This window comes from Lates calcarifer, linkage group LG23 (assembly GCF_001640805.2).
Source record: "Lates calcarifer isolate ASB-BC8 linkage group LG23, TLL_Latcal_v3, whole genome shotgun sequence".
NCBI classification, from domain to species: Eukaryota; Metazoa; Chordata; class Actinopteri; family Centropomidae; genus Lates; species Lates calcarifer.
In genome coordinates, this window is record NC_066855.1 from 8403521 (window position 1) to 8418275 (window position 14755).

The 14755-nt window shown below is 41.9% G+C and overlaps 1 protein-coding gene across 1 annotated transcript; it reads right to left on the reverse strand.

Annotated features, from left to right (window-relative positions):
- Positions 1-87: 87 nt before the first annotated feature.
- LOC108884438 (serine/threonine-protein kinase BRSK2-like) lies at positions 88-13111 on the reverse strand. The gene is given in 20 exon segments (XM_018678333.2): positions 88-2777; positions 3047-3136; positions 3386-3596; positions 3930-4053; positions 4135-4183; positions 4309-4321; positions 4323-4586; positions 6052-6112; positions 6253-6403; positions 7059-7156; positions 7905-8069; positions 8228-8259; positions 8634-8780; positions 8909-8977; positions 9474-9507; positions 9822-9938; positions 10287-10427; positions 10888-10973; positions 11189-11283; positions 11415-13111. Coding segments are annotated over 20 exon segments (2232 nt in total). The 5' UTR covers positions 11500-13111; the 3' UTR covers positions 88-2577.
- Positions 13112-14755: the final 1644 nt, after the last annotated feature.

The window sequence follows — 14755 nt, forward strand, 5'->3', positions numbered from 1 at the left end:
AATACTGTTTGTAACTTTTTCACCATAAGTGCAAGGTAAAATGAACAGCCACATAAAATGAACAAGACACCATTTTAACCCAGAAACTAAATACACACACACATGAATTTAGGGTTTATTATTGTAACCATAACAATAAGGTGGATCTCTCTTTATTTTGACCATCAATTCAATCATAATTGTTCTTTTTATCACAGGCAATAGTTATAATAGTGCACTTTTTATATTTAAATTATGGTACAGACATTTCTTTTTTTAAACACCTTATTCTACTGACCCTTATGAATGGAGAATAGTTTACAATCTTAGCCAGAGTTGGGCCAATGAAAGTGAAGGTGATGTGGTGATGAGACAGATGAAACTGATGATAGTGAGCAATCATAAAGTGTGTACGGACAGTGAGGCAAACAACTTCGTACAGTTTCTCTTGTGATGATGGCTACACAACAGGTAAAGACAGACAGGTCAAAGGGACAAGGCATAAAAGCAAGAGATGAAGCAAATTTAGCGAGCATTCAACGCGTGTGAGAGAAACCATGTGCCTGTTAGGGTTTGGCAATGTTAATTAATTTTATATTCTTGAATAAGTCAACAATCTCCACGCCCACTCAGCTCAGAATTGTGCCGATCCGCAAAAGAATTTCAGCTCACTCTCAGTCAGCCATCATCCACCCATCTCACACACACATTCCAGTTGCCAGATATTAAGTGTGATAAAAGAGGTGCAAGCTCTAAATAAAGATCACTGGAGAAGTAAGACTTGTCAGTACTGCTATCAGAGTGATTCTTTTGTGTGGAAATAAGCGCTCAAACAAGTGGGTGATGAGAAATTAAATAGAACAGGTTTCTCATAATGGCTCTTGATATATTTTTGTTGGCATAAAATCTAGCTTGTAAACAAATACATGACACAAACAACCATGTGACCAAATAAATACATAAATAGATAAATAAAAATAAATAAATAAATAGATGGATATATAAGACAAATATAAAATAAAATAAAAAAATCATTAAAATAAACAACTGTAGCACTGTGCATCTCTCTGAAAACATTCTGCACTTTTGTTGCATATTGTGCTGTATGGAAGACTGGTGATGAACATCGACTAGTCTGATAGAATACTGGAGTAATACATGACTGTCCGAGTTGCTACGTCTGTTTGCCGAATGGTGCGACTCTCTGTGATGAGCGTGGGTGCGGTGATGGACTACTTGGCTTGTTGGTGAACACTGAAGTGAGGAGCAATGAGGTTAGGAGACTCTTCGCTTGCTTCCCATTCCAAAGTCCTGTTCAACAAGGAATTGACATCGCAAGCCTTTAAAAGTCCGGCATTATGAAAATGTCCACTGATGAATTTCCCTTGCCTTTTTTTTTTCCTTTTATATTTTGTTCTGAGTCAGTACGTGAATACTATGGCGATAGGAGACAAGCTCGATGAGAAAGGTGGCTTCTGTTTGATCCACGGGTTGGGAATGCTCTTCTCATTCAATCTGCACACAAACAGCTGTGATGAGGTTCATGGAAATATTCACGTGTAGTTTTTTTTTCTTTTCATATAGTAATGTTCATATTTCTGTTCAAATCAAAAATACTTTTCTTCAGAGCAACAGGGGTCCAATGCGAAAATCTTAGGTGCACTGTTTCATATTGTCTCTGAGTAAAAAGAAAATACAAAAGAATCAAAACATTTAACTTGAAACAAATGCCTGCCAAAAAGCAACTGGTCAGCTTCCACCTGTTCTAACACTGCAGAGTGTTTTCAGTCACTGTCTTTACTGCTATCACTGTGCTACTGACATCTTCAAATGAAATATGTAAACATAAATAAAAACTAAATAAAAAAATATTTTTTTTCACATTCACTTACTTAGCTTACTTTGTTGGTTTTCTTTACCTCAGGAGAAGACACTCCAGGATGTCAATTCTCCTGAGAAAATCAGGACCTTTTGTTCAGCTTGTGAGCACTCGCTGAAGTGGTAGCAGGTTGCTAACTCTTTAGGGTTCATCTGCTGAGATACATCTATACGTCTTTCAGTATGGATCAGTAATTGCGTGTTGCTTGATAGTGTTATGAGCGCACTGGTTAATTTTAAGAGTAATCTTGAGAACCATCACAAGACTATTATTTCTTTTTGGTGTCAGATACTGTGTTACAATGATATGGTAGACTAGCCTATCTGATCATGTCAGCATCCTTTAGCAGGCTGATTTGCTAACTGGCATGCACATTAGCACTTCAAAATTCCTAGTTTGATCTGTGAAGCTGTATCTATGATGGATACCACACTGCTCATTCACGTATTATTTATTTTCATTAAAGGGTGATTCCCTAAAACTTCTTTCTCATTTAAGGGTAGGAATCCTGGTGATCCAAAAGATCAAGAGTGTTGAGTTGGAAAAAAAAAGTATGATGGGGAAAAGGCTCAATCCTTGCTATGGTCAAGCACCGTCAATAACTTAGTCAAGGAAGAATAGGAGTAGCTCATGGCTTGCAGGGATACTTGGAGATGAAGTTACACTGTCTTCTTTCTGGTGTAGTTCAGGCATCCTGCTGCATGGTCTCACTTTCTATCCTATGGTTGGGATTGGGTTCCGTTGGAGGACAGCAGTCGGGTTCTCTCTTTTGCCGAGCCTCTGCGCTGCAGAACTCCCCCGCTGCCTCCTATGCCTCCGCCATCTGCTCGGTCGCCCCACTCACACCTGTCGCCCCCACCCTCGGAGCGCCTCGAGTTTTGGCGGGTGGGGGTCCCATGGGGCCGGCCATTCTTCTCATCTGGGAAGGGATCAGGAGAGGAGAACAGGAAAGTCACTCTTAACGTATACATGCAACAGTCTCTAAAAACTATGGTGGTTGGACCTCTAAGAAATAAGCACTATTCTTTTTTCTTTCTGTTCACAAGTGAGTAGTTCAATTGACAAACTGTGAGAGGCAACTGCTGTCTCTGGCCTGCCCGCATTATGTACCTACATGAATAAAGTCAAAGGTGAAAAATATTAATTTTTGACTCTGGTGTGTGCACAAATGTGTGTAAGCAGTCTCACCAGATAGGGCTTGCACCATGGGTTGATCATGGGAGCTGAGAAGCTGGGCTTGAATCGTTTCCACCACTCGTCTGAACCTGCGACTTGGACCTGGAGATGAACCGTGGCACACACATCTAACAACGGCTAAGTATCTGTGTTTAAAGATATTTTCCGACAAACGCCTTTTTCTCTAATTTAGAAAATACCGCCTTATATAACTCTCATAACTCTCTGCCAGTAAGTGATTAAGTGTATTTCCCAAAGTATCAAGCTTTTGCTTTAAGTAGGTACAACTAATAGAACTCCCAAATTTACCTCAGTTCCTGATTAGAGGGGTTAAATGCCTACTCCACTTGCCTGATATGAGGGTGAACGTCACGCTGTAGATTCCCGTCTCCCTCCTGCCCTCCCGCTCGGTCCTCTCCCTGTCCCGTTCCCTCTCGCCCTCTGAGAAGGCAATGTCCACCTGGAACTTGACGGGCTTCTGGAAGACGGAGGGGCCGCCGGAGGACTTGTACTCGGCCCGGAAGCTGGTCTGGGAGAGGACGCTGTGGCTGAGCGACGGAATCTGGGTGGTGGGGAGACAGAGAAGAAGCAGAGAGACCGACAGACTTACGAGGCGGGAGAGGTGCGGGGGGCCAACGTGAGTATAGGGAGACAAAGGGCGAGGGTGAGGAGAAGAGAGAAAGAGTGAGCCATTGGTGAAAGCAAAGTGATCCATTAACGTGCCACGAGAGAGCAAGATCAAAATAAAGAGAAAACTGAAATAATGAGAGAAATGAAGCGCGTGGGTATGAGAGTGCGTGTGAATACCTTATAGCTTTGCCAGTGAGAGCCATGCTTTGTACAAATGAGCCTTGATAGTGAGAGGTGTGAAAGACAGACCACATCAGATACTTACAGACAGGAAGGCGTGCACAATGTCGGCTTTGACAGAACTCAGGGGTTTGTCTCTGATGACCACAAAGATCTGCTCCTCTTTCTCCAAGCCAATGAAGTTACCAAACCACGACTTCTTAGCCAGCCTGGTAGTCAGACAAAAAAGTGTGAGCATCCAAGAGCGCAAGCTATATTTACATATCATTAGCTTAAGGATTGTGACTTACTCTGGGCTGGATTCTGGTGTTAGACTGGACATGTCTTCTGATGTAGGAACTAAAAGACACAAATCAATATTAAAATAAAGTTGATGTACAATATTAGACCTTTATCTTGAAGCTGGAGAAAAAAAATAACTGAGATATAACCCATTTGCTCTAAAGTAAACATGCAGCACTCACCTTGCAGCTTGCGGACGATGGAAACGGGGTGAGCCCAGCAGGTTGTTCTTGAAAGAATTGAGGCGAGTCCTCCAGTGGGCGGAGCTGCTGGCTGCCATACCGCTTCCCCCTCCTGGGCTGGAGGGCGGGGTCAGCGACAGCGAGCCCACCCCTCCCCCTCCCTCCGCCCGCGAGGAGGACGAGGACGAGGAAGAGGAGGGCGGGGTGGAGGAGGGGTGGTGAGGGTGGTGGACAGGGGTGCCCAGGGGCGTGGGCAACGGAGAGCCCTGGGGGGTGACCTGTGGCACAGAGTGGGCAGAGTTTGGGTAGAAGCTCTTAGTCACTGACTTTAGGACAGAGGACGAAGGGAAGAAGAAACGGGGGATGGGTGACAGGAGCGGAGAAGGGGAAGGTGAGCAGGGAGGATGGGTTGTGCAGAGGCAGGGATTTGATGGGCTGCAGATGGGGTCGGTCGGCGGGTCCCTTGGTGGGCAGGGTCTGGGTCTTTGGGTTGGGGGGAGCTTTGGGCTTTTCATGAGCCCGTGCGGAGCGAGGAGTGGTGACGCTTCCCTGTTTGGGCTCCTTTGTAGGGGGGGTAGCGGTGGCAGAGGTGACGTCTGATTGGCTGAAAGTGAAGACGGGGCTCTGATAGGACTGGGGAGTAGGTTTGTGGGGTTGGGGGGGTCGGGAGAGATGGAAAACAAGAAAGAGAGGGGATGGAACATGGAGAAAGGATGGAAATGAATATCATGCTTCATGACAAAAGAGTGCAACTTGTGAGAAGTGAAAGTGTCAAATGCAATCCTACCAGTACTGACTATAAAAGCTTTAGTTTCGCTTTAGTCTTTTGCATGTGCCATTTATATCTTATGTGGGTGAAGGTTTAGTGACAGTTGTGGTAGTGACATAGTTAAGAATGCAGTGACAGAGGACAGTGGCAGTGAAGGAGTTACTGACATCTGACCATCTATGGACCTTTTTAATACTTAATACATTTAATATGTAATTTAATCTAACACAAATAATCCAATTGAAAGGTTCTATGTTAATTTTCTAAACAGCTAGTTCATGCATGGTGAGGAAGAGAAGTGACATGAAGACAGAAGAAAAATGCCACGCAAGCCTCCTGCTGGGTGAGAGATCTAATCTGAGGGGCTGGTGTCGCAATGTGTAAAAATGACGGAGGAGCTTGGTAAATGCACATCTTTAGGGGTTGTGAAGTGTAGTTAGAAAATGTTTAAAGCAGGGTTGACCGATATCCGCAAAATACTTATCACAGCATATTGAAACTGTTGGTTTACAATATAATTAGTAAAGCATTCAAAGTTTCATGTAAAAACACAAGTTCATACAATAGCATCATAGTTTCAACTTTTTAAAAACAAAACAATGACTTTAAAATGATGTGTTTTAAAGTATTTGAGATATAATTCTAGGAAGAATATTGGTAAAAATTCTGTTTATCTTTAATTGAAATACTGGCCAGTCCTAGCTTAACACAATTTGTTGTTAACCTTCTACATGGTCTGTATTTGAACGCTGGGTCGCAATGGAAATGCTAAGCATGTTTGCTCTGTGATTTAAAAACATTGCAGCACAGAAGCTGAGGATTAAGGATTTAACTGTAGAGCTATGTTACAGGAGGGAGCTGAATAATACAAATTAATGTTGAAAATGCAATATTTTATAATGCATGCTTGTATCATCAGTGATGCAGATAATTAAAACTGTAGGTTTGTTAAAAGTTGGCCAACAGGCCCTTACCCTGGGACTGCTGAGAGGGCTGGAGGATAAACCAGTGGAGGCTCCACTGACTGAGCGAGACCTGACGAAGAGACCAGAGGTCATACGATTGTCAAAGGACACACTATCACAATGAAGAAACTGTGTGAGACTGAATGCATGCTTGGTGTGCAACATGCAAGGTTGTGTGCACTGTATATGTGTAAGCATAATATACTGTACCTCTGGCTGTGTGCAGCTGTGTCCAGGGCCCTGCGTGGCGGGGTAGGAGACCCCTGTTCAGTAACACTCAGCACCTCCAGGCTTTTCCTCTCGGGGCGGCAGCGGCCATGGCGCGTCAACATAGGAGAGTCGACACGCTTTCGAGGAGGGTCTGCTGAGGGGCGCCACCACAAAGTTGTTACTGGACTTAAAAACATCAATTTTAGCTGTTTAAAGCTTATGCTGAATTTTTAACAGCATCATATGATATGTTGTGTAACTGCCATAAAGAAATAGGACTTTCAAAAACATGTTTTGCTTCTCTGCCATGGCAGTGGTGTTATAATATAAAACACATTGTAATAAACTGTATTGCTCGCTGGTAGTAAGACATGTTGCTTCACCATCCTGCTCCCTGTTGTCACTCTGTCACTGTGCATTTATTTTCTCATTTGCTGTTCTGAAAAGTATGATCATGTTGAAAGTGATTTTTTCCACAGGCCTTTCGCTTGCTGCGCCATCTGTGACTGTGATAAACTTAGCTTCATTTGCAATGGCAGAATGGCTGCCCTCTCCCAGTTTTGTCCCATAGAGAAATTCTGCAGATGTCCTGCAAAGTCTGGTTTAAATGGTGCAAATGACAAAAGACCTAAAAAACCTAACGTTTCAAATCTCAAGAAATCCAAAAATCATTTGCAGAGGTAATGAATACCTGTGTATGGCACCAGACTCACAGACTGTAGTACTGGTACTGCTTCTCAGAAACTGAGGCTGAGAAGAGCAGCTCAGTCCCTTGAGTGGATCCCTCCTGCCCCCTAATGACTGACCTACGTCATTGCGCGGAGGCAAGTCCTCATCTTCATAGCTGGGGTAGCGCTCTTTCCTGTCCAACAGCAGGTAATAGATCATCTTCTCCTGGTTTTCTCTGAGGAAAACAAAAAGCAGAGAAAGACACTAATTCAATCAAAATTAAAATATCAAAATAAAACAGCAAGTGTGCACCTAAACTGTGTACCTGAACACATAGTCACATACATATTTTTCATGCTATATTCCAAAGACTGAATACTTGCCTTTTTTACTTTAAAGATGACAAGGAGCACCTTGACTACAACAATTAGTTTGATATTTGTGAGGTTGTGTCATGTTTTTTGGGCAGGACACTGTCACAGAACATATCCTCTGGAGGATCTAGTCCCTTAATTTGAACACAGCTTCAATCTATCCACCATTTTGCATGCTTTACCCCAGCCCCCTGGCAAATAAGTCAACTTGACTCAGAACAAGAGTTTCATGTGGTATGATGGAGAGGAAACCGTATCCCTTCCCTTCTTTCAGACAGCACAAATGTCTGTTCACAATACACAGAGGTCAATAAATTACTGAGTAACCACAATAAAAGTAACTCCTGCACACAACCCAGTACAGCTGTCCTGAAATAACTGTAACCTTTGTGGAATTTAAAACCTTTAATTATTATTGACACTGTGTTAGAGATGCTTTTATATTTTTGCTACTCCACAAATGTAAATTGTGGAGTAGCAAATGAATGAATACCTGTGTATGGCACCAGACAAAAAGTACAAAAAGCATTCAATATATTGCAGTTTTCTTATCATACACTCACTCAGAAACACATCTAGACACATTTAGAGTTGGGAAAAAAAGCTTACTCTTCACATTGCAAATCGCGTGTGAGCTTGACTCGGTCTCGGAAACAGCCCAGTGAGTGCATGCTGTCCAACACATCTGGGTCCAGCTCAGTCAGGGACAAGATTCGCCTCACACACACTCGCCTGGGAGGAGGCTGCTCAGGACACGGCTCGTTACGACCACCCCTGGGAGCCATGTACACACAAGCACACACACACATAACACATGATGAAACATGCATGAGTGGCACAGATATAATGTATATGAGTAGATAAAATGCAACACCACTTTAAATGAGTATTTCATTCAACGCTAAAGTTTGTGAAGATGAATGTATACTCACAAATACCAGGCATGTTTCTGAATGGCCTCTAGCTGTAAGGGGTGACAGGGCAGATGGGGCCATTAGTTTCTACAGTCTGTTAACAGCCAGATGGCCACAGAGCTGTGCTGTGTAAACAGTTCACTACAGATCCTTTTTTTCACAGGCATTAAAGACACCTCATCAGTTCAGAATATTGTATATTAAAAATCACATTTTACAACCTGATCCTTCATGCCAGGAGTCTGGCATGAAGGATGATGCAATCAACTGGTGTAAATGTAACTTTGTCTGCTATCATGAGTAAAATGCTAGAGTGCATATTTAGCTACAAAGTGCAAAAGCAAAGACAAAATGACATTTAATATGAGACTTGTATTACTTCCAGCACCCAACCCCGTGTATGAGCACAGTCTCAGTCTCGTACCGTGAGCCTCTTCTCAGGGTTGACCTCAATCATGCCCTTGAGCAGAGACTGGCAGTCTGGGGGGATGAAGTGGGGCATGTGGAACACCCCACTCTTCACCTTCTCCAGGAGCTGGCGCAAATTGTCGTGGTCAAAAGGCAGGGCACCCTGCAGGAGAAAAGGAGGGAGGGAAGTAGGAGAAAGGAAGGGAGAACAGATGTGATAAAAATAAGCTTGACAGGGGGTATTTAAAGAGGGAACAAACTGTATAGTGAGGACAGGAGTAAAAGACCTACCACCAGTAGAGCAAATAGGATGACCCCACAGCTCCACACATCTGCTCTCCGCCCATCATATTTCTCCCCCTGCCAAACACAGAATCCCCATGAATTAATTCCCCATCGACTAAATGAAAACAGAAATGAATATTACTCGATTAAATTCACTGAGAAAATTTCAGGCGATTTAATGCTTATCAAAGACTATATAAAGACTCTGAAAAGAAATCTCCATCAAAAGAAATACTGTAATCCATTTTAATCCAGCACTTAGTCAATCTCAGTCCAGAACACAGTGAAACCATCTTTTCATTGATAGAAGTAGATAATCTTCTTGTATGCTGAGTGCCTTCAAGAGTACCTCCTCTTAAAAACAACACATATCACAGACTCTGTCTTTCCATTTAGACTTTTTAAATTACTCTTTCTGATTTTGAAACAATTAGCAGTGTCTTTGTTTTTAGCTTGTGTAGCTTTGCAGCTACATATTTGTCTCTAAATTAATAATTTATTAATAGCATTTACTAATTTTCATTACAGGCCAACATTTGAGGAAGACACTGTGCAAGAGCAGGACTCTTACCCGAATAACTTCAGGGCACGCATAATGTGGTGATCTGAAATGAATGAGAAATGTGTTAGAAGCAACATTACTATGCTTACAATTCTGAAGGTGTGGACAGTATGAGTGTGTGTGTGTGTGGTATGGACTCTGTATATAGGCACAGCTATTACTATTGTTTCTGTGGCAACAACTATACTCTTAATCGTGAAGAATCTATTATGTAACATACATAGATTGACATTCCAAGTTCCTGAAATGCAAAATATATCCCTTCTTTTATATGTGTACACATTATTTATGAACACACGCACGCGCACACACGCACACACACACACACACACACACACACACAGAGTTGGTACTCACCCACAGCTGGTCTCTAACAGGCTGTCTCCCACCTGTAGGGAGGCCATGCCAAAGTCAGCGATACGGATGTTGTTCTTCTCATCCAGGAGCAAGTTCTCGGGCTTCAGGTCTCTGTGACTGTACAAAACACAACAAAAACTTTTAGTCTCACCTTAACTGTGACTGCATACACCGTCACAAAAAAGTCCATTTGACAAAAAGAAATTTAAGAATTACAATTGTCTGCAAACACCAAATCGGTGTTAAAGAGGAACAGTCTACTAAAGATACATTTCTGATGTTACTGATTAAGGCAGCAGGGACTGAATTAAATGGCATTGATCCTTTAGAATTGTGGGCAAAATCATCATTTTTTAGGACAAAGGCTTCCAAATAGCTTGGCAATTTAGCAGAGGAACCTGAATAATCAACCTACACATGTCCCAGACCCCAATTAAGAACCACTGCTTTGTGCAAAAAACCAACCAGATGGAATGACTGTGGCAGAAATCCAAAGCAGAGATGATCTGCCTGAAGAACTTCCTGGCCTCTTTTGGAGTCAGCCGGCCCTTCTTCACCAGGTAGTCAAACAGCTCTCCTCCTGACACATGCTCCAACACCAGGTACCTGTCAACACACAGCGTGATTTGAAACTTTCATCTCTATGGGACAGGAGGAGGACAAAAGGAATAAATTAAGAAAAACAATAACTCTAACCTCATACACAACCTCAGTTAGATACTATCGAATTTATGACGTTGGATTCTAGGATCACAATACTGAGATCGTGATTTGTCATTTTTTTATGTACTCACTGTCACCCAGCTTGCCCATCTACTCTGGCAGCTGTTTTATTAACAGTGTTAAAGCATTTTTGGAAGTATTTTTCCCTCAAGACAGATCAAACGCTTTTCTAGAATAATTGTATGAGATGAAGGAAAAACGAGAATTACGGTGATGAGAGCAGATTAATATAGTTCTTAGAGTAATATTTATACCCACCCCACTCCAAAGTTCAGTATTCAGCAAGAGAAGAAAGGCATTCAAACTGCAAACTGGGGCTCTTTTGAATGCAGAGGGAACTCACAGGTATTTGTTATTCTCGTAAACATCATGCAGCTTCAACACATGCGGATGCTCAATCAGTTTCAGAATGGCAATCTCTCTCTCAACCTGGTTAGAAGGGAAGAGACAGATGTAAAGGAGAAGAGAGAGGAAGAGATGAAGACACTAAAGCAGAGCACACAAGTGTCATTTTTGACGCAACAGAGCTGAGGTTGATTAATACACTAATACAGGAGTTAAATATAGAGAATACAGAGCAGTTTATGCATGGCATAATACATCTTGCCGTATACAAAATTAGCATCACTACCGTCATACTGTACCTTCATCAAGACTGACTCAGACAGCTTCTCTCTGTTGACTATTTTGATCGCTACCTTCTGACCCGTAATACAATGGACCCCCAGCTTGACCAGTCCTGAAAGGCATAGAACATTGGAAGATGCATCATCTGCCCTATTTAATTCTACATAAACTAGCAGCTTTAAATCCACCGTCACATTCCAGTTAAGTTTTATCATTACAGTAAATACAGTTAGATGTACTCACCTGTCTGTCCCTTCCCCAGTGTTTTTTCCAGTCGATAAGGCCCAACATATTGAGCTGACTGACTTAGAGACAGTTCCTTACTCATACTGCTCAGGCTAATACACTACTACTACTACTGCACTGTGATTATTGCAATTACTTTGATATTATACAGCTTATACAGAAGTTATTGAGGGATACAAGATGGTGCTCAACTTAGAAGAACGAAGATCTTTTATTTTCAGTGATAACACTGCTACTCTGAAGTTACTGGGTGTGAACATGTAAAAAAAACGCAAGCCGGTGCTGATTTACAACATCTAGATGATAAATGAACATTCTTCATCTAAACCTGGTTAATAAACGTAGCTAAATATCTTTGCCTTTTTTGCTCTAAAGCGCGGTAAACATGTATATTTAACAAAAATAGCTTGCTAGTGGTAGACTAAAGCAGAGAAACTGAGATGACAGTAAGTTACTAGGCTGTTTTATGTGTTAAATACCGACCACTACCCTAAATATAAACATGACAAGAAAGGCAAACTAATGAGTTTTACTTCTGTACATTAGCTTATTTGTATAACCTGCGCCTTGTTATGCGTAAGACGTTAACTATATATGACGGTTAATAAGAAAATTATCGCAGAGTAACGTTAACGTTTTATAGCTTTAAAAACAAGCAGGTTTTTCCACGCCTGCCTCGAAGATAAATGTCATTTGGTAGTCGAGTCTAGCAACAAAACGTTAAATACGTTAAGTCGATGTCAGCAATAGAAATTAAATCAATTTTATCCTCTCTGTTAGGCCTATTTTACAGGTGCAACAACATGCTATTTTAGCCTCGCCGCCGCTCTCCCACACAGCAGCGAGGCTAGCTTGAGTTAGCCTCAAACGCCTTGACCAACGGCCGTTGTCGCTCGCGCCGCCTGTCAAAAAAACCGACACCTCCTGAAGTTTCCGGGCATCGCCAAACGGTAAGATTCATCGGACGGCCGCCGCATTCTCGCAATATTTCGGGGTGAAACGCGCACTCCTCGCAAAACAACCATCTTTAGCGTAGCGTAGTCCTCCCCCTCCCTGTCTCTCTCTCTCCCCCCCCGTCTCTCCCTCTACATCCCTGCTGCAAGTAGCGGATCACAGCATCTTCTCCTCTCTCCTTTGGCGTGTCCTCCTCCCTCACCGGCGGATACACAGGTGCAAAAAAACACACAGAGATCCGCAGATGAGTCCGCACTATTATCGACTGCCTTATTCCCCCTCCTCGCTTCTGATTATAGTTCACGCAGGGTAAAGGCCCCCCTGTATTACACTCCCTTCGGTTTTCTTGCCGTAAATCGATATTTTCTCTCTCCTCTTCCTTCCTTCGTCTCACTCGCATCAGCATCCGGGTCCCACTCCCTCTCCATCCTCTCGCCTCTCCTCCCCCGCCCTCATCCACCACCACCTCCTCCTCCTGATCGCCTTCCTCAAAATACGCTTATCTCTGCATTCACCTCAGCAGCGGCCACACTGTGAGCCCGGTGAGCTGCTGCGGACACCTCTCTCGCTATTATTAGGCAAGACATTTGCCATCGAACATCGCCTGAGGGCAGCGGAAGGCGCGCCGCTTGCGAGGGGATGCTGCTGGGGTGCTTTGCTCTGGTTCTGGCCTCTCAGAATCACCGGTGTCCCATAGGTGGTGTTTTGTTTTCGAATTCATTTGATTTAATGTGCAAAACGTGAGGTGCAGCATAACCTGGAATGCAGACAGGGAAGAAGCATTTGAATCTTTCGATAAAACAGCAATACCTTTATGTAAAAAAAAAAAAAAAAAACTCCCATTGATTATGAATAACTTGTACATTTACTCAAATACTTTACTCAAGCACAATTCTATAAAAAAAAAAAAAATCTTTGCATAGTTCCACACTACTTTTCAGATTCACATTTTACATTTAAAACATAATTGAATTAAATTAATGAAACAATAATACAATACATAATAAGTGTAATTTGCATATACTTTTGCTTGTAATGGAGTATTTTTACATTGTGTTATTTCTACTGTTTTTTAGTTTATGAAAATGCATCATACTTTATCAGTTTTGTATTGTATGTCATATTGTAATGTTTAAGGTAATTTTTAATAGCTGTTAAATAAACATAGTGAAGTGAATTATTTCCTCCTGGAATGTGGTAGAGTAGAAGTATGCAGTAGCATAAAATGGAAATATTCAAGTAGAACAGTACTTGAATTAATGTACTCTGTTACTTTCAACCACCGATGGCAAATCTGTCATAATATTTTCATTATTGTAGGCTCATTTAATGTTTGCTGATTGTCACTGGAGACATGTCACAGTAAAAAAAAGTACAGGTGTAAATAATAAAAAATAACGATGTCTGAATTCCATTTAGTTGCCCATAAAAAGCCTTCATGTCATTATAGGCCATGGGACATTTAAACCTCACTGAAAGCCACACTAAAAAGTATTTTATGATGAACTGAGCTGTAGAGGAAAGAGGAAGTGTTGGGCGCTGTTTCAAACGAATAACATAGAGATGTCAGTTTGATTAAAAAAAAAAAAACACTAAGTAGGACATTTGAATGTATCATCTGTAAAGTGCCTTGAAAAATCTCTAAAATCTCAATTTGAAATGTTGTGTGTGGGTGGATAATTCCCCAAAGCCCATCTTCATCTGCGCCTAGCTGGTTGATTTGCATGCAGCCAGAAGGATTTGTCTCCAACCATAGAGCAGAAATAGAACGGAAAAAGATACTCATTCTACTATTTTCTAGTTTGCTCTGATGGTCTGTTGAGATCAAAATACTTAAGCTCAGTGAACACGAGTAGGCTTACATCAGTGCTGTGAATGACACACACACACCTTTCAGGAGTAAATGGTCTTCTTACCTTAGGAGAAAATGAACATTTAATGTTTTCCCACCAGCAGTATTTGAATGTAGGACAACATTTCTCAGTCTACAGCTGTAGGTTTTAAGGACAGACTCAAGTTTGCCTTATCCATAAACCTGCAAAGACACTTTATAACTTAGTTTTCCTTCACAAATGAATATTTAGCGACTAACTATACTCCCTCATATGAATTCTGTCTCTCCAAATCTTCCTGAATTTCTCCCTGACAGCACCAGGATCACTCCAGATATACACCTTTTCCACCCATCTATGCTGAGAGCAGGTAAGTCCAGAAAAACCTCTCCTCCAGGTCCAGTCTCCAGTCTAATCTTTGTGCATTCCCATAATCCCCACACTCACTGCCAGAGCTCAGACTGGAAAATTGACATTAGACTGCTCTGTGCAGGTACTAATGTGAGGATTAAGCAGAGATTAACAAGCTCTTCTTAATTCCATTAAGAGCAA